This window comes from Rhinatrema bivittatum, unplaced genomic scaffold (genome assembly GCF_901001135.1).
Source record: "Rhinatrema bivittatum unplaced genomic scaffold, aRhiBiv1.1, whole genome shotgun sequence".
Classification (NCBI taxonomy): Eukaryota; Metazoa; Chordata; class Amphibia; order Gymnophiona; family Rhinatrematidae; genus Rhinatrema; species Rhinatrema bivittatum.
This window is the reverse complement of record NW_021820793.1, coordinates 58,595-78,188: the sequence shown is the minus strand read 5'-3', so window position 1 is coordinate 78,188 and position 19,594 is coordinate 58,595. Positions and strand designations below refer to the sequence as shown.

The 19,594-nt window shown below is 49.9% G+C and overlaps 1 protein-coding gene across 1 annotated transcript in view; it reads right to left on the bottom strand.

Annotated features, from left to right (window-relative positions):
- Positions 1-19,594, bottom strand: part of LOC115082139 (vomeronasal type-2 receptor 26-like) — an 81,526-nt gene that overhangs the window by 21,283 nt on the left and 40,649 nt on the right. Inside the window, exon 9 of the mRNA XM_029586397.1 lies at positions 15,737-15,964. Coding sequence (XP_029442257.1) covers positions 15,737-15,964 — 228 coding nt within the window. The remainder of the gene's footprint in view (positions 1-15,736; positions 15,965-19,594) is intronic.

Here is a 19,594-nt window from a genome sequence, read left to right as displayed (position 1 = left end):
ATTGGTGAAGGAAGGGACTGCCTTCTGGAGTGATTAGCAAAAGTTCTGTCTTGGAAGTGTTGAGCACCAGATTGAGGCTTGAAAGGTGATGGTTGATCATTTGCAGGTGAGAGTTCCATAACCTGAGTGTTGAGTCCAGTGAGTTGGATTTGGGGATTAAAATTTGAACATCGTCTGCGTATATATAGAATTTAAGTTTGAGGTTTGAGAGTAGGTGGCAGAGAGGGAGTATGTAAATGTTAAACAGGGTGGGCGATAAGGAGGAGCCCTGAGGGACACCGAATGATGCGTTAGTGTGAGAGGATTCCTTGTTTTTGATTTTTACCTTATAGCCTCTATTGCTAAGGAAGGAGTCGAACCATCTAAGAGCTGAACTTGCAATTCCTATGTCTGAAAGCCGGTTTAGAAGGTTATTATGATTTACGGTATCAAAAGCTGCAGAGATGTCGAGAAGAGCTAAGAGGAACGATTGTCCTTTATCAAAGCCAATGTATACTTGATCGAGGAGTGAGGTGAGGAGGGTTTCAGTGTTGTGTTCTTTTCGGAACCCATATTGTGACGGGTGTAGAATGTTGTGGTCTTCCAGGTAATTTGAAAGTTGCTTATTTACAATTTTCTCCATAATCTTAGCTACAAATGGGAGATTTGATATGGGGTGGTAGTTGTTGAGGTCGTCCGGGTCCAGGTTCGATTTTTTTGAGTATGGGTTTGAGGGTGGCCAATTTGAGAGCGTCCGGGAATGTTCCTTGTGAGAGAGAACAATTGATGATATCAGCTAGATATTTGGAGATGTATTCTGGTATGAGAATCAGAAATTTGGAAGGTATTTGGTCCAGAGGGTGGGTCGAAGGTTTCATTCTTTTTATCAGGGTTTCTACCTCTATAGTGTGTGTAGGATCAAAGGATTCCAATCTTATGTCAGTGTTCGGTAGGTGGACAGTATCCAGAAGTAGTGAATTTGGGCTGGTGGGTAATCTGGCCAGGGTGTTGGAGATTTTGTTCTGAAAGAATAAGGCCAGATCGTTGGCCTTCGATTGGGCTGTATCGTCTGGGATTGTAGGGGGAGCAGTTTTGGTAAGCTCCGATACGTAGGAGAAAAGGGCCTTCGCATCATACATCATATCGTGGATACGGTGGGCATAGAAATCTCTTTTTGTTCGAAGCGTTGCCGTTCTGTACTGGTGGAGAGCGGCTTTGTATGTGGTTAGAGAAAGGGGATTGGGATTCTTCCTCCATTCTTTTTCTTTCCATCTTAGGTTTTGCTTCTGGGTCAAGTTAAGTGTAAAACATTGATAAGACAGGCGAAGAAAGAATTTGAAATGAAGTTGGCCGGAGAGGCAAAAAATCATAATAAAAACTTTTTAAAATATATGAAGCAAGAAACCTGTGAGGGAGTCGGTTAGACCATTAGATGACCAAGGGGTAAAAGGGGCTCTTAGGGAGGATAAAGCCATTGCAGAAAGACTAAATTAATTCTTTGCTTCCGTGTTTACTCATGAGGATGTTGGGGAGATACCAGTTCCGGAGATGGTTTTCAAGGGTAAGGAGTCAGATGAACTGAACCAAATCACTGTGAACCTGAAAGATGTAGTAGGCTATATTGACAAACTAAAGACTAGCAAATCACCTGGACCAGATGGTATGCATCCTAGGGTACTGAAGGAGCTCAAAAATGAAATTTCTGATTTATTATTTAAAATTTGTAACCTATCATTAAAATCATCCATTGAACCTGAAGACTGGAGGGTGGCCAATGTAATCCAAATATTTAAAAAGGGCTCCAGAAGCGATCTGGGAAATTATAGACCAGTGAGCCTGACTTCAGTGCTGGGAAAAATAGTGGAAAATATTCTAAAGATCAAAATTGTAGAACATATAGAAAAACATGGTTTAATGGAACACAATAACATGGATTTACTCAAGGGAAGTCTTGCCTAACAAATCTGCTTCATTTTTTTGAAGGGGTTAATAAACGTGGATAAAGGGGAACCAGTAGATGTAGAGTATTTGGATTTTCAGAAGGCTTTTCACAAAGTCCCTCACTAGAGGCTTCTAAGAAAACTAAAAAGTCATGAGATAGGAGGCGACGTCTTTTCATGGATTACAAACTGGTTAAAAGACAGAAAACAGAGAGTAGGATTAAAAGGTCAATTTTCTCAGTGGAAAAGGGTAAACAGTGGAGTGCCTCAGGGATCTGTACTTGGACCAGTGCTTTTTAATATATTTATAAATGATCTGGAAAGGAATATGACAATTGAGGTTATCAATAATAATAATACAAAATTATTCAGAGTAGTTAAATCACAAACTGATTGTGATACATTAACTGTCATAATGCCTCTATATTGCTCCATTGTGAGACCACACCTTGAATAATGTGTACAATTCTGGTCGCTGCATCTCAAAAAAATATAGTTGTGATGGAGAAGGTACAGCGAAGGGCAACCAAAATGATAAAGGGAATGGAACAGCACCCCTATGAGAAGAGACAGCTGAGGAGGATATTATAGAGGTCTTTAAGATTATGAGAAGTCTTGAACATGTAGATGTGAATCGGTTATTTACACTTTCGGATAATAGAAGGACTAGGGGGCATTCTATGAAGTTAGCAAGTAGCTGTTACGATTCCTCCTGTAGCTGTGGCACAGGAGGCCTCTCACCTTTTCTCTGGAGGCCACAACGAAGCCCGAGCCTTGCCTGGACAGTCTATCCCGGTTTTGCTCCATGGCCTGGGAGGCCTTCCTTGCCATCTGGGCCTGTCTGAGGCCTGCTCTGCTTCCTCCTGGACTCTCTGGTTTGGGCCTCGCCCCGCCTTCTAAGGGGCCAGCCCACAGCTCTTCACTTTAGTTATAATGCCAGCCAGGTGTGGCCATCTAAATTCCTAAGAACATAATAACATGCCATTCTGGGTCAGACCAAGGGTCCATCAAGCCCAGCATCCTGTTTCCAACAGTGGCCAATCCAGGCCATAAGTACCTGGCAAGTACCCAAACACAAAGAAGATCCCATGCTACTGATGCCGTTGCTAGTAATAGCGGTGGTTATTGTCTAAGTCAACTTAATTAATAGCAGGTAATGGACTTCTCCTCCAAGAACTTATCCAATCCTTTTTTAAACACAGCTATACTAACTGCACTAACCACATCTTCTGGCAACAAATTCCAGAGCTTAATTGTGTGTTGAGTGAAAAATAACTTTCTCCGATTAGTTTTAAATGTGCCATATGCTAACTTCCTGGAGTGCCCCCTAGTCTTTCTATTATCTGAAAGAGTAAAAAACTGATTCAGATCTACCCATTCTAGACCTCTCATGATTTTAAACACCACCTAATATGGAACATAACATTGTGTAACTATAGTATGGGTTATTTTTCCCTATATGCATCAACTTGCACTTATCTACATTAAATTTCATCTGCCATTTTGATGCCCAATTTTCCAGCCTCACAAAGTCTTCCTGCAATTTATCACAATCTGCTCGTCCTCCCAGGGAGTTGCCTGCTTCCTGCACTACAAAAGGACTTTGCTTTCAGTTCTGCCTTGCCTTGCATTGGAGTTACATGCTCTTGGATGTCTTGCCTTCCAGCGCTCCGTTAGGTCTTCGTTCTTCGTTGGAGCTCCATGTCTTCTCTTGATGTCCGTCGCCTGTTCCTGATGTCTGTGATCCAGCCCTGATGTTCCTCGCCTATTCCTGATATCCTGTACCCCAGGTTCCTCATTGCCTCCTTTCTGGCGTGCCATGTTGTGGTCCGTGACCAGCCCATGTGTAGTGGCTGTGTAAAGCGCTCATGGTACATGGCCATCTTCACCTGCATATGTACAAGCCTCCAGAAGTCTTCCGCTTCAGTCCTGAGTTGTCTTAGAATCCTTGCTTGCTTCCATCCCGGTCTTCGGAGTTCCTTGCACTGCGTCCGTCCATGCCAAAGACTCTGAATGAACTTATGCCATTCCAGCGTGCTCCGCGACCAGCCTTGGATGGGCTATGTAGGGCGCGCCTTGGTACAGGCTTCTACATTATCTTCGCCATTTTCCAGCTTCAGTTGTTCCACACCTCGTCTAGAGCTTGCTTCGCATGCAAGCGTGGTCCGCGATCAGCCCATGGGTAGTGGCTGTGTAGGGCACGCTGTGTCGCAGTCTCAACCCAGTCCTTGATCCTGCTGCTGAATAGCTTGCCTGCAGTACCTCGTTCCTGAGCCTTCGTCTATGCACCCAAGTACCTCGTTCCTGAGTTTTCGTCTGTGCACCCAAGTACCTCGTTCCTGAGCCTTCGTCTGTGCACACAAGTACCTTGTTCCTGAGTCTACGTCTGAATCTCCATGTTTCGGTCTTCGCTTCCCTGGCCTCCATCCGGCTTGCCGCTTCTTGCCGTACCCTGTGGCAGGTCCAAAAGAGCTTCGAACAGTCGGAGGACTGTTCATAAGACCACCATTGCGTTGATGGTCTCCCAAAGCGTGCAGGTCCGGAGGAGGGTCAGTATCTTCAGTCAACTGTCTTCAATCCAGCCTCGCTCCTGTCCAGCCCATGCTGGGAGACGCCTAACCTACCCTCGGTGCTGCCTTGGAGTTATCTGGAGTCGTCCTGAGGCCCAAGGGCACACAATCCCCTCGAGTGGGACCGCTCCCTCAGCGCTCCCATAACAGAATGCAAAGCCTTCTCGAACAGGAAGGCCTCTCGTAACAGTAGTACATTTAAGACTAATCGGAGATAATTATTTTCAGTGAATGCACAGTTAGTGCAGTTATTGTAGCTGGGTTCAAAAAAGGTTTAGTTAAGTTCTTGGAGGAGAAGTCCATAAATTGGTATTAATCAAGTTGTCTTAGAAAATAGTAACTGCTATTAATTGTATCAGTAGCATGGGATCTTCATGGGGTTTGGGTACTTGCCAGGTTCTTGTGGCCTGGTTCGGCTTCTGTCCGAAACAGGATGCTGGGCTTGATGGACCCTTGGTCTGACCCAGCATGGCAATTTCTTATGTTCTTAAAGAACTAGCTAAAGTTTAGTCCAAGGCAGCTCTCCTAAATGAACAATGTTTCATCGAACAGTTTCTGCAATGTTTCCAACTTATCTTATACTATCCAAAAACTGTCTTAAATGATGTCAATAATAGGTGTTTCCTTGAAAAGTAGAGCCTGCCTGACACAGTAAGTGTTTTGGCGCTCTGCGCCTGCTTCGGGGGTCGAAGAGCTGAACAATTGTAAATACAGTAACATTATTAAATGTATATTTCCCCCAGAGTAGTAGCAAAATACAAACAAAAATTTACTTGAGTGACATGACTTGCTTCACGATACTGCCTTGTTAGTCAGATGGCATACATTATCGCTAGTGAGCATTTTAAAGAGGCAAAGGACCAATCAACTTTGTTGAGAGGGCTAGTTCCACCTGCACTATTAACTGATCTGGTGTGTTTGCTAGCGCCACAGAGGAGCTAGGAAACACATTCAGCTCCTAGTTAAACCACTTACGGCTCGATACAGTAAGGCCGCGGTAAAAACAGTGCGGCAGTGTCAGGCGCACCCTTCCTCCCCGCACGCACAGTTCTCTTCATTAACTCCCCGATACTCTCCTCTAATCGCATGCAAATGCATGCCGTGGCTGTGAAGCGTTAGGGAAGGGTTATGCCCGTGCAACCCATTTTACTGTATAGGCGCTGTAACAGCGCCTATACAGTAACCTGGGTGCGCTGGTACCTGTCATTTCAAATGACATTTGAAATGACAGGCACCAGGAAGTGTAAAAAAGTGTAAAAAGTGTTAAAAACAAAAAACCTGTGTGTTATATAAAAAAATAAAACAATTTTAAATACCTGTCGGAGGGCCGTGGGTCCAGGCGGCCGGTGGGCGGCGGGCAGCCATCAGCGGCATCCGGTAGTCCCTTCTCCCTTCCTCCCTCCCTCCCCTGCCTGGATGAGCGCCAAAATCGCACGGGCGGGTCGGCAGCGGGGGGGGGGGGGGGGGGCGGCAGCAGGATCCGGGAGCGGCGGGTAGGCAGCAGCGGGGTCCGGGGGGGCAGCGGCAGCGGGGTCCGGGGGGGCAGCGGCAGCAGGATCCAGGGGTGGCAGCGAGATCCGGGGAGCGAGTAGCGGCAGCGTGTTCGATCGGGCAGGCAGGTAGGTGGCAAAATAAAGATGGCCGCCTGCACGGGAAAATCGTGCAATTGGCCGCTGAAGACGTGACGTCACGACGTTTGGCGTCACGGGGTGTGACGTCACGTCTTCAGCGGCCAATTGCACGATTTTCCCGTGCAGGCGGCCATCTTCATTTTGCCACCTACCTGCCTGCCCGATCGAACACGCTGCCGCTACTCGCTCCCCGGATCTCGCTGCCACCCCTGGATCCTGCTGCCGCTGCCCCCCCGGACCCCGCTGCTGCCTACCCGCCGCTCCCGGATCCTGCTGCCGCCCCCCCCCCCCCCCCCCCGCTGCCGACCCGCCCGTGCGATTTTGGCGCTCATCCAGGCAGGGGAGGGAGGGAGGAAGGGAGAAGGGACTACCGGATGCCGCTGATGGCTGCCCGCCGCCCACCGGCCGCCTGGACCCACGGCCCTCCGACAGGTATTTAAAATTGTTTTATTTTTTTATATAACACACAGGTTTTTTGTTTTTAACACTTTTTACACTTTTTACACTTACCATAGCAGGCCCGAGCCTTGCTACTTTTTCGTTTGTTTTTTTTTTTCTTCGGGAGGAGGGGACCGGACGGGGCTGCAGGAGACCGGACGGGACCAGGGCGGGTAAGCAATGTTTTTACACTACACTACACTACACTAACTCCTACTAGGGGGAGGCGGTAAACTAGCAGGTTAAGGCCGCGGCAGAACAGCTGGTTACGGAGGAGATAATATCAGCGCCCGTTACAGTATCGCAGGGGAATAGCTAATTCCTTCATTATACAGCTTTTTCGTTCATTTACATGCTGAGTGCGGAAAGGGTTTAGGAAAGGGTTTAGGAAGCGCTAAGGACGCGTGAAACTGGAGACTGTATCGCTGGATGGCCTTACTCGTCTGTATTGTGCGCTCCCAGCACGTTACAGACCGGGAATCTTTAACTCAACGTTACTGTATCGACCTGTTAGTTTGTGGTAATGCAAATGTAGTAAAGGAAAAACCTTTTGTGCATTTTTAGCCAGCAAATTTGGCTATCATATAGAAGGAAAAGATCACTTGACTAGTCTTCTATTAAGTCCTCCTAATACATTGCATTGCTTTTTCATAGTCCTCTCCAAGGTTGAAGTTTTGAAATCAACTACAAAGGGATCTTTTGTAAGTTCTCTTTCATGTCATTATTAGCATTGTGAGTGCCGCAATCTCACTCTTTTTCTGACGCTTTTGTATAATCTTTTTCTAATGGATAAAATTTAGGAATAAATAGCATTATTCCCGAAGTAAAGCTGACAATCACACTAAGCTGCTAGGTAAAACAATAAATTTGTAGAGACATAAAAATAAAAAAGAAACCTTTTAAAAAAAAATTTGTATTTTTAACCAGCAATCTCGGCCATGTAGAAAAAAACGATTGCTTTCCTGGTCATCTATTCAGTCCTTTGAATTCACATCTTCACTTAATCATAGACCTCTATAAGGTCCAAATCTTAAAATTGGCAATAGAAGAAGTTTAGTAAGTTTACTTGCATGTCGTTACGGGCTTGCTGAACGCTACAATCACATACTTATTCTAGCATTTCTTAAAGATCTATAATATTAAGCATTAAATAAGATCCTGATGGATGTTATCATCATGAGGCATGTATAATCAGTGTTTTGAAGAATGAATTATATGGGGATGACTAGCTCTATTTTAGTAAAAAATGTAGTGTTATGTATGCTTACAACCAAGCCAGTTAAAAATACAAAAAATACAAAAAACATATAAAAAGGTTTATTTTTTATTTTTATGTCTCTACAAATGTATTGTTTTACCTAGGAGCTTAGTGCAATTGTCAGCTTTACTATATTCAATAACAAATAGTGACATTAATTCCTCAATTTTTATCCATTAGTAAAAGATTCTAAAAAGCATCAGAAAAAGAACAAGATTGCAGCGCTCACAATGCTAATGATGACGTGAAAGAGAACTTACAAAAGATTCCTTTATAGTTGATTTCAAAACTTTGACCTTGGAGAGGACTATTAAAAAGCAATGCAAAATATTTGGAGGAATTAATAGAAGACTAGTCAAGCGATCTTTTCCTTCTATATGATAGCCGAATTTGCTGGCTAAAAATACATAAAAGGTTTTTTTTTTACTACATTTGCATTACCACAAACTAAGCGGTTTAACTAGAAATTTGAGTGTGATTGCTAGCACATCTGTGATGAGGTTTACCAGATCAGTTAATAGTGGGGGTAGAGCCACTTTAAAACACTCATTAGCATTAACGGACACCATCTGACTAACAAGGTGGCATCGTAAAGCAAGTCATGTCACACAAGTAAATTTTTGTTTGTATATTGCTACTATTTTGGGGGAAATATATGTTTAATAGTGTTAGTGTATTTACAATTGTTCAGCTCTCTGGCCCCTGAAGCAGGTGCACAGCACCAAATCATTGATAGTGTCGGGCGAGCTCTACTCTGCAAGGAGACACCTATTATTGACATCACTAAAGTCTTCAGACAGTATAAAATAAGTCGGAAATATTGCAGAAACTGACCAAAGAAACATTGTTCAGATTACTTAACTGGTAATCTTCTTTTCCTTAGTGTATGCAGATGGACTCAAAACAAGTGGGTATAGTGTGCTCGTGCTAGCAGTTGAAGACGGATCTGACGTCAGCACGGGTACATATACCCCCACAGGAAGTGAAGCAACTCAGTAATCTTCCTTGCAAAGCTGTTATGGATATATGAGTACTGACCGATCGATTAATTAAACAGGATTACCCTGACCGATTGATAGAAGCTTGAGACCGCCAGGATTCTCAACCGGAAGTCGTCGACACCCGGCAGGGTGGATGCCCTAACATAAGAAAATATGGCTTACCGGTAGTCAGTGAAATCCCATGTATGTTGGCAGCCGGGCGGGATGCTGAGTCCATCTGCATTCACTAAGGAAAAGAAGATTACCAGGTAAGTAATCTGAACATTTCCTAGCGTGTAGCAGATGGACTCAAAACAAGTGGGATGTACAAAAGCTACTCCCGGACTGGGCGGGAGGCTGCCCGAGGTCCGTTCAGGATTGCCCTTGCAAATGCGGTGTCCTCCCTGGCCTGGACGTCCAGACAGTAGAATCTGGAGAAGGTATGGAGGGAGGACCACGTCACCGCTTTACATATCTCTGCAGGCGACAGCATCCTAGATTCCGCCCAGGAAGCCGCTTGCGCTCTGGTAGAATGAGCCTTGACCTGTAGAGGTGGTGGTTTTCCTGCCTCTACATAGGCCGCCTTGATAACTTCTTTGATCCAGCGGGCGATAGTTGGCCGAGAGGCCGCTTCCCCTTGCTTCTTCCCACTGTGAAGGACGAACAGGTGGTCCGTCTTTCGTACTGCTTCTGACACTGCCAGGTATCTGGATAGTAGCCTGCCGATGTCGAGATGGCGTAGAATTCGACCTTCTTCTGACTTCTTCAAACCTTCTGTGGTAGGCAAGGATATGGTTTGGTTGAGGTGGAAGTGTGAGACTACTTTGGGTAAGAAGGAAGGAACCGTGCGAAGATGGATAGCCTCTGGAGTGGTTCGGAAAAACGGATCACGGCAAGACAGTGCCTGAAGCTCTGAAATGCGGCGTGCTGAGCAAACCGCCAGCAGGAACACCATCTTCAAGGTTAATAAATGGAGGGACAGGCCTCGGAGTGGACGGAAGGCATGTCCCGCTAGAAAGTCCAAAACTAGGTTGAGGTTCCACAGAGGTATGGGCCACTTCAGTGGCAGGCAAATGTGTTTGACGCCTGTCAGGAAACCCCACACATCTGGGTGTGTGGCGATGCTGTGGCCGTCACTCCGTGGACCGTAGCATGAAAGTGCTGCCACTTGAACCTTAATGGAACTAAGGGACAGGCCCTTCTGAAGACCATCTTGCAGGAAGTCCAAGATGATAGGAATCTTAGCAGCATGTGGATTGGTGCTATGAGCTTCGCACCAAGCTTCAAATATTCTCCAGATCCTGATATAGGTTAGCGATGTGGAGAACTTGCGTGCTCTGATGAGTGTATCTATTACCGGTCCTGAGTATCCTTGCGTCTTCAGTCTAGCCCTCTCAATAGCCAGACCGTAAGAGAGAATTGAGCCGGATCCTCGTGGAGGATGGGACCTTGTCGTAGCAGGTCCCTGTGTGGAGGCAGGGGTAGTGGAGTCCCTGCCAGTAATCTTCTCATGTCTGATTACCAGGGTCTTCTTGGCCAGTCCGGGGCCACGAGAACTAGGCCTCTGTGTCTCTGAATCTTATGTATAATGGCTCCCAGCAGGGGCCATGGCGGAAAGGCGTATAGCAGAATCCCCTGTGGCCATGGTTGTACCAGGGCATCGATCCCCTGGGACAGAAGATCCCGTCTGCGGCTGAAGTATCTGGGAACTTGAGCGTTGGACCTGTCCACTAGTAGGTCCATGCCCGGGGTCCCCCACTGCTTCACAATCATCTGGAACGCTGTGGGTGACAGTTGCCAGTCCCCTGGATTTATGCTTTCTCTGCTGAGGAAGTCCGTCGCGGTGTTGTCCTTCCCGGCGATGTGGACGGCGGAGATGTCCTGGAGATTTGCTTCCGCCCAAATCATCAGGGGAGCTATTTCCAGGGATACCTGTTGGCTTCTGGTTCTGCCCTGTCGGTTGATGTATGCCACCGTGGTGGCGTTGTCTGACATCACTCTGACTGCTTTGTGGCAAAGTCTGTGGGCAAATCGCAGGCACGCTAGCCTGACTGCCCGTGCCTCTAGTCGGTTGATATTCCATCCCGACTCTTCTCTGTTCCACCGCCCTTGCGCGGTGAGTTCTTCGCAATGTGCTCCCCAGCCGCTCAGGCTGGCATCTGTTGTGAGCAGGGTCCAGGTTGGAGAGGACATTCTGGACCCCCGGCTCATGTGGCTTTGCTGCAGCCACCATCGTAGCTGATTCCGCACCCTGGCTGTAAGAGGTAGGTGTACGGTGTAAGACTGTGATCGCGGGCTCCACTGGGATAGGAGGGCGCGTTGTAATGGTCTCATATGCGCCCGTGCCCATGGTATCACCTCCAGAGTAGATGCCATAAGGCCGAGGACTTGTAGGTAGTCCCAAGCTGTGGGCCGGGTGGCGCGCGCAGCAGGGCCTGCAGATGATGCTGGAGCTTTTCTCTTCTTTTGGGGGTCAGGCTGACTCTGTCTGCCTGAGTGTTGAATAGGACTCCTAGGTATTCCCTCGACTGAGATGGCTGTAGGGAATTCTTGCTCAAGTTTACTACCCAGCCTAGGCTCTCTAGAAGAGCAATTACTCGGCTGGTAGCCAGATGGCTCTCTTCTGGCGACTTTGCCCTGATTAGCCAATCGTCCAGGTAGGGATGGATGAGAATTCCCTCCTTCCTTAGGGCCTCCGCCACCACTACTATGACCTTGGTAAATGTCCGCTGCGCTGTGGCCAACCCAAAGGGTAACGCCCAAAACTGAAAGTGTTGGTTGAAGACCTTGAAGTGTAAGTAGCGCTAGTGATCCCGATGGATTGGGATATGCAGGTAGGCTTCTGACAGATCTAGGGATGTGAGAAACTCCCCTGGCTGTACTGAATTCTTGACAGATCACAGAGTTTCCATGCGAAAGCTGGGTACCCGTAGGTGGCGGTTGACGGACTTGAGATCCAGGACGGGCCGGAAAGTGCCCTCCTTCTTGGGCACTATGAAATAAATGGAATAATGCCCAGAATTCATCTCCCCCGCAGGCACTGGAATTATGGCTTTGAGGGAGAGAAGCCTCTGTAAGGTAACCTCTAGTGCCGTCCTCTTGAGGGGTGAACAAGGAGATTCCACCAACTTGTCTGGCGGGAGCCAAAAAAAGTCCAGGTAATACCCCTCTCGGATGATGACGAGGACCCACTGGTCCGAGGTAATCTCGGCCCACCTGCGGTAAAAAAGGGCCAGCCTGTCCCCTATGGCTGCTACCCCTGGATGGGCCGGCTGATTGTCATTGTGAGGTACGGCCGGGGCCGGAACCCGAGCCGGCTCCCCTCTTATTGTGCTTAGGCCGAAAGGACTGGTTCCTGGCTTGCGACCGCGGTGCGTGGTAGTGAGACCCGTAAGGGTGGAAGCGCTGAGAGGGTCTACCTCTGGATGGTCTAGGAGACGGGCGCTGCCTCCTGCGTGGCCTGTCTTCTGGTAGACGAGGTAATGGAGAGGCGCCCCATTTATTGGCCAGCTTCTCCAGGTCGCTGCCGAACAGGAGAGATCCCTCGAAGGGCATCCTTGTGAGACGTGTCTTGGAAGAGGAGTCGGCCGACCAGTTACGGAGCCAGAGCTGCCTTCTGGCTGCCACTGAGGATGACACTCCCTTGGCTGCCGTACGGACAAGGTCGGAGGCTGCGACCATGAGGAATGAGAGAGCTGATTCCATCTCGTCTCCCGGGGCGTTGTTCCGAGCCTGAGATAAACAGGAACGCGTCACCACAGTGCAGCAGGTCGCAATTCGTAGGGACATGGCTGCCACCTCAAAGGCCTGCTTCAGGATGGCGTCCATACGCCGGTCATGGATATCCTTGAGGGCCGTCCCTCCTTCCACCGGAATGGTGGTGCGCTTCACAATTGCGCTAACTATGGCGTCAACCTGCGGGCACGCCAACATGTCCTTAGTAGCCGGTGCTAAGGGGTACATGCCAGCCAAGGCCCGACCCCCCTTGAATGGAGCCTCCGGCGCAGCCCATTCCAGATCAATCAGCTGCTGTGCCAGTTGTAGGAGGGGAAGTTTGCCGCAGGCCCTCCAACAGGGGGTTCACTTTAGGTTCCCCTGGGGCGTCATGGCCCGGAACAGCCAGTTCGACAGGCATTGAGAGATCAGGCCTGGAAGATCCGCTCTGGGAAAGAAGCGCCTCATAGTCCGATAAGGTTCCACCCCCGAGGGAAGCTCTCCCTCCTCGGGGGGCTCATCTTCTTCTTCCGGGCCATCTGAATCCCCATAATTGGGGCTATCAGGTGGCGAGTGGCCGCGCCTAGGCCTAGAGGGTCCAGGGGCCGGGTCATCCAGAACGTACGGACCCGGTCGGGGAGTCGACTGCATCGTGACAAAGGCATGAATCCCTTTGAATAATTCCACCCAGGAGATCGAAGCCAAATCTGGCCGCATGGTTACCAGTCCTCTCTGGTTCACTGGCTGCTCCCCGCTGCTTGCTGGCTCCAGAGTGGTCCCAGAGGAACCGGCAAGAACACTGGGCTGTGACCGGCCCTGGCCCGGGACTCCCAGGACCTTTTCAAATTGGGCACATAGGGAGTCCGCATCCTCATTCTATGTGGCCCTGAGGTTGCATGCAGAGCAGAGACTGATGCCTGATTCTGGAGGTGCCGGCACTGCCGAAGTCTGGGCTCTCTTATGCTCCATTTCGTCAAGGAACTCAATAAGAGTCTGTGCTGTTCGCGAAAAGCGGGCGCCTGCAAACCAGCGCTCAGCAACGTGCGCTTAACAATGTGTGGCTAACAATGTGCGGCTAACAATGAGCGCCGAACAATGAGCGCCGAACAATGAGCGCCTATGAACGGGCGCCTATCTATGAATGGGTGCCTATCTATGAATGGGCGCCTATCTATGAACGGGCGCCAATCGCCGTGCGCGTAACAACGGGCGCTTATCGCCGTGCGCAGAACAATGGGCGCCTATCGCCGTGCGCGTAACAATGGGCACCTATCTCCGTGCACGTAACAACGGGCGCCTATCGCCGTGCGCGTAGCAACGGGCGCCTATCGCCGTGCGCGCAGCAAAAGGCGTGACGCTCCAGGTAGATGGCGATGGCGAGCAGGCAGACAAAATGGCGATCCTTCTGGACTGGCCGCCCCAGAGGCACACTCTGCTACTCCTCGGATCCTTGGAGACCAACAAGTAAATATATACGCCTTACCTTTTCTTCGGCGCTTCCCGGCTGCAACCCGGGCGGTCTCCGGCTGCGGGGGGAGAGGGTGAGTACCTTCACCGCCACGCTCAAGGAGGTGCACCCGCTGCCTCTAGGCCGCACCCGAACTCGTCTTGCTCGGGGGCCAAGTCCACGCCGGGACCGAGGCTGCCTCTAGGCTGCGCCCGAACTCGTCTCGCTTGGGGGCCAAGCCGCGCCCGAGCCCTTCTCACTCGGGGGCTAGGTTCCCTGCCGCGATTCGGCCACCAGACCGAGGCACTCACCTCCGAGGGACCACGGAAATCAACCTCGGGAAACTCAAATGCGGGAGGGACCGACTGGTATCACCGCACGAGTGCGGGGCTCGTCGTTAGGAGATGTCGTCTATGAATTTAGTCGTTAGAATTTGGAAGAACGCTCAGCGAGTGTGAGGTAGCTCCAAACTGCTTTGGAGATGGAAATTACTGAGTTGCTTCACTTCCTGTGGGGGTATATGTACCCGTGCTGACGTCAGATCCGTCTCCAACTGCTAGCACGAGCACACTATACCCACTTGTTTTGAGTCCATCTGCTACACGCTAGGAAATGAATTGTTCATTTAGGAGAGTTGCCTTGGAATAGTAAACTTTAGCTAGTTCTTTGTCAGAACAGTTGACTGTAAATCACAAGCACTATACTGCAAATATATATTCACTAATTTAAAGGAAAAATGGTACCTGCCCATGTTGGAATCCCAACTGTTACCTTGGTGAGATTCCTCGCAGAGCTCCCGGACACCAGAGTTTATATAGCAACACATTAAATCCCTGTAGGTTGTATATTCTTAGTCTAAAATGGGGGGGGGGGGGGGGTTTAGGCACTAGTTCATTTTGGTATATTCAAACTATAGCCAGTTAAGTGGTGTAAAAAAATGAAACTAAAAATAAATTCTTACGGGCCTGCATGCCCAGTCTCCCACCACCTCCCCTGCTAAATCATTTAAACTGTGGGTCCTAGTGTCCAAATTCCTGCCCCCCCCCCCCCCCCACACACACACAAAAGAAAAGATTATTAAACTGTTGCAGGCCCATTGGTTCCAGCAGACTCCCCACCACCACCCTCTCCTCAAATTCAGAAATAAACCTCATCTTCTGGGCCCTTTCTAATCCCCATCCTTCCCCCTCCCACCCAAAATCTCATCACAAACCCTCCCACATCACCCATCACCCCAAAAGTCCCCCGGGCTCTGTGAGGACAGTAAATGGTACCAATCCTGGTGCATCCAGTGTTGCTGGGAGGCTTCAAGTCAACACCATTAAAAGCAGCTTTGCTGGTTCAGCTCTAAATGTGTGAAATGCCCTAAAACATTACATCAGATGCATCCTTCAGAAAACTGGTGAAAACATGGCTATTTGAAGCATTATTTGGCTAAAGTCATGAACCCTATTTAGTCTGCGTATTTATATCTAAACCCTACCCCACTATATTAAAACTCGCTCTCTTCATATACTGCATCTGATGTTCCTGATGTGCTTGTGTAAAATCCTCTGTGCCTTCCACTGCACTAAATCATTCTGTTCTGCATTTTGTATTAGAAACATCTGCTTCAGGCCCTGTAATATGTTTTGGATTCTGATTGGAAAACTGTGACTTGCCTTGCCTTGACTGCAAAGCTGATAGCTTACTATGCTATCCTCCTCCAGTTTCAGTTTACGTTTACGTTTATGGAGTGCCATAAATAGTCTCCTGAAAACCGAATATAACATGCCAAACCTGGTTATAGGAAGGATGCCACAAGATGGCACTTTGGTTCACAAAGAGCTGCTGCCCACTTGAAGCTGAAAAATTGAATTTTCCAATAGTGATGCTGCTTAAGGAAAGATTAGGGTACAGGACCCAATTTATGATGTCATAGTTAGCTGGCCCATTCCCTTTGTCATCAAAGAAGATCTCATATCCATCAGTGGTTTTAAAGTGAACCTCCTTAATGTATTGGTTGAGCTACAAAGAGAAACAAATGGTTAGAAAATTCTGTCTCAGTCTAGACTTGAAGCCTTGACAACTACTGCTCACTTATTTCAAACTTTTGCCAATTCATCCCCTTTGTATGTCATTAATCATATATCCAACATAGAGGTAATTTTCAAATGAGTTACACGTTAAATGTAACATACTATCATAGCAATTTTAAAAGCCATTTTTGCATATAAAGTGCACTTATGCAATCAAATACTATGGACAATTCAATGGCATATATTGTAGCAATTTTCAAAAGCCCACTTACATGGGTAAAGTGCATTTACATGCATAAATCCAAATTTAAACAGGAATGCTTTTTATAATGACCCTGTATTAGGTGAATTTTAAAAGCACAGCATGCACCAAAACAGGGAGATACACACATAAATCGGCCACTGAGCCAATTTTAAAAGTCGCCCAAGGACACGCATATCTCCCGCTGAGCACACAAGTAAAAAAGTTTCCAAAAGGAGGCAGGGCATGGGCGTGTTCTGGCCAAGAAATGTGCACGTAAATATTTATGCTCACAGGCACGTGCCAAGGCAGGGCAGAAGGCCCGAAGGCCACACGCACAGCAAGGCAAGGCAGGGCAGAAGGCCCGAAGGCCACACACAAACAGCAAGGCAAGGCAAAGCAGGGCAGAAGGCCCGAAGGCCACACACACAGCAAGACAAGGCAAAGCATGGCAGAAGGCCCGAAGGCCACACGCACAGCAAGGCAAGGCAGGGCAGAAGGCCCGAAGGCCACACGCACAGCAAAGCAAGGCAGGCAGAAGGCCCGAAGACCACACACACAGCAAGGCAAGGCAGGCAGAAGGCCCGAAGGCCACACGCACAGCAAGGCAAGGAAGGCTAGAGCAGGGAGCCCACGAGAGCTCGATGCCAAAGCACCGAGGGAACTGCCAGGCAGGGTTATAAGGGGAAGTCCAGAACATTGAGAAAACAAGGAAGATGGACCAGGCCAGTCAGGAGAGCCTGCTCTTGAAGGATCCCTGGTGGTGAGGTGGTTGCACAGCAGCCCTAGCCACAACAGTAACCCCCCACCCCCTCAAGGCCTCCCCCTCCTCCGGGGTCCCATCTTTGCAGGGGGTATTCAATAATGAAGTCAGACCCCTCCTGGGGCGATGCGGCAGGTTCAACTCCTTCCTGAGGCAGCAAAGTAGTCCATAACTCCTCCTGGGGTGAGAAGGCAGACATAAACCCCACCTGGGGCAGCGAAATGGTCCATAACCCTTCCTGGGGCAAGGCAGCAGGGTTAGACCCCTTCTGGGGCAACAGGGCAGGTACTGACCCCTCCTGGGGCAAAGCGGCAGATTGAACTCCTTCCTGAGGCAGCAAAGCAGTCCATAACCCCTCCTGGGGTGATAAGGCAGACACAAACCCCACCTGGGGCAGCAAAATAGTCCATAACCCCTCCTGGGGCAAGGCGGCAGGGTTAGACCCCTCTTGAGGCAACAGGACAGGTACTTACCCCTCCTGGGGCAAAGCGGCAGGCTCGGATCCCTCTAAGGACGACAGCAGGACCGGTCCAGACCCCTCCGGGGACAACAGCAGGACCGGTCCAGACCCCTCCGGGGGTGGCAGCTGGGCCAGTCTGGACCCCTCCGGGGGTGGCAGCTGGGCCGGTCCAGACCCCTCCGGGGGCGGCAGCTGGGCCGGTTCGGACCCCTCTGGGGGCAGCAGCAGGACTGGTTCAGCAGGTTCAGACAGTTGAGTAACAGTCTGTCAGCAGGACCGGTTCGGACCCCTCCGGGGGCAGCAGCAGGACCAGTTCGGACCCCTCCCGGGGCGGCAGCAGGACCGGTTCGGACCCCTCCGGGGACGGCAGCAGCAGGACCGGTTCAGCAGGTTCAGACGGTTGAGTAACACAGTCTGTCAGCAGGACCGGTTCGGACCCCTCCGGGGGCAGCAGCAGCAGGACCGGTTCAGCAGGTTCAGACGGTTGAGAAACACAGTCTGTCAGCAGGACCGGTTCGGACCCCTCCGGGGCCAGCAGCAGGACCAGTTCGGACCCCTCCCGGGGCGGCAGCAGGACCGGTTCGGACCCCTCCGGGGACGGCAGCAGGACCAGTTCGGACCCCTCCGGAGACGGCAGCAGGACCGGTTCAGCAGGTTCAGACGGCTGAGTAACAGAGTCTGTCAGCAGGACCGGTTTGGACCCCTACGGGGCCGGCAGCAGGACTGGTACAAGGGCAAGGCGGCAGGGTTAGACCCCTCTTGAGGCAACAGGACAGGTACTTACCCCTCCTGGGGCAAAGCGGCAGGCTCGGATCCCTCTAGGGACGACAGCAGGACCGGTCCAGACCCCTCCGGGGACAACAGCAGGACCGGTCCAGACCCCTCCGGGGGTGGCAGCTGGGCCAGTCTGGACCCCTCCAGGGGCGGCAGCAGGGTCGGTCCGGACCCCTCCAGGGGTGGCAGCTGGGCCGGTACGGACCCCTCCTGGGGCAGCACGGCGGGCTCAAGCCCCTCCTGGGGCACAGCAGTAAGTCCAAGCCCCACCTGGGGCGACAGGGCAGGCTCAAGCCCCTCCGGGGGCGGCAAGGCAAGCTCCAGCCCCTCCTGGGATACTGCGATAGTCTGAGATGGCAGAGTAATGAAGTCAGTTGTGGATTGTTGACCAGTTATGGGAATCATTATGCTGGAGTGAGAGGAGGATAAAGACTGGGCTGTAGAGGACATGGTAAATGAAGACAGATTCTTAAACCCCAAATCATGGTTCCTTGATTCTGCAGCGGAGACTTGCAGCTTAGTGAAGACACAGGCAGCTTTGGGCCGTCTTGGGAAGGTGCTCGTTAGTTTCTGACTGGCAGCTGTGGGAAGCAGAGCCCTGCTAGAGTTAATTACTTCCCTCAGCTTTTGTTTCTGAGGCTCTAGCGTGGAAGTTATAGAAGCCTTCTTAACCAGGTTAGTCTTGAGTTTTTCTGAAATATCACTTACTTCTTGGTGAGATGTTTTATGAAATGATGTATTGGAATTCTTTGTTTGCAAACTGCCAACAGTGAAAACCTTCTTAGTAGGACTGGTAGACCGAGACGTTCCTCTTGTGACAACTGCTACATACCCAGTGTTCTTGATCTGAGAGCTGACAAGCAAGACAGTTCTGGTAGCTGGGATAGTTTAAGGTCTGACAACGAGCACAGATATAAAATCTTGAAGGCTGAGGCATATTGTAAAAAAAAGTTGACCCACCGGTTTAGCACAAAGACCTATCTCTTCCCCTGGAAATTGATGGCTTCGGCATACTGTTACGCTTGGGCAGTGGTCCGGTGTCGTGAACACCACCCAAAAGGGTGGCTCCAGGTGGAGAGAGACAGGGATGGCTGGAAAATCTCTGATGATGGTAATAGTGGAGCAGAGAACTGGCTGGGAACAGGATCCACGTCCAAGCTGGGTCAAGACAGGCGGCAGGTAAACAGTGTCAAAGTTCAGGCTGGGTCAGGGCAGGCAGCAGGCAAACAGTGTCAGAGTCCAGGCTGGGTCAGGGCAGGCGGCAGGCAAACAGTGTCAGAGTCCAGGCTGGGTCAGGGCAGGCGGCAGGCAAACAGTGTCAGAGTCCAGGCTGGGTCAGGGCAGGCGGCAGGCAAGCAGATGCTCCCTGCCTTGCTACTAG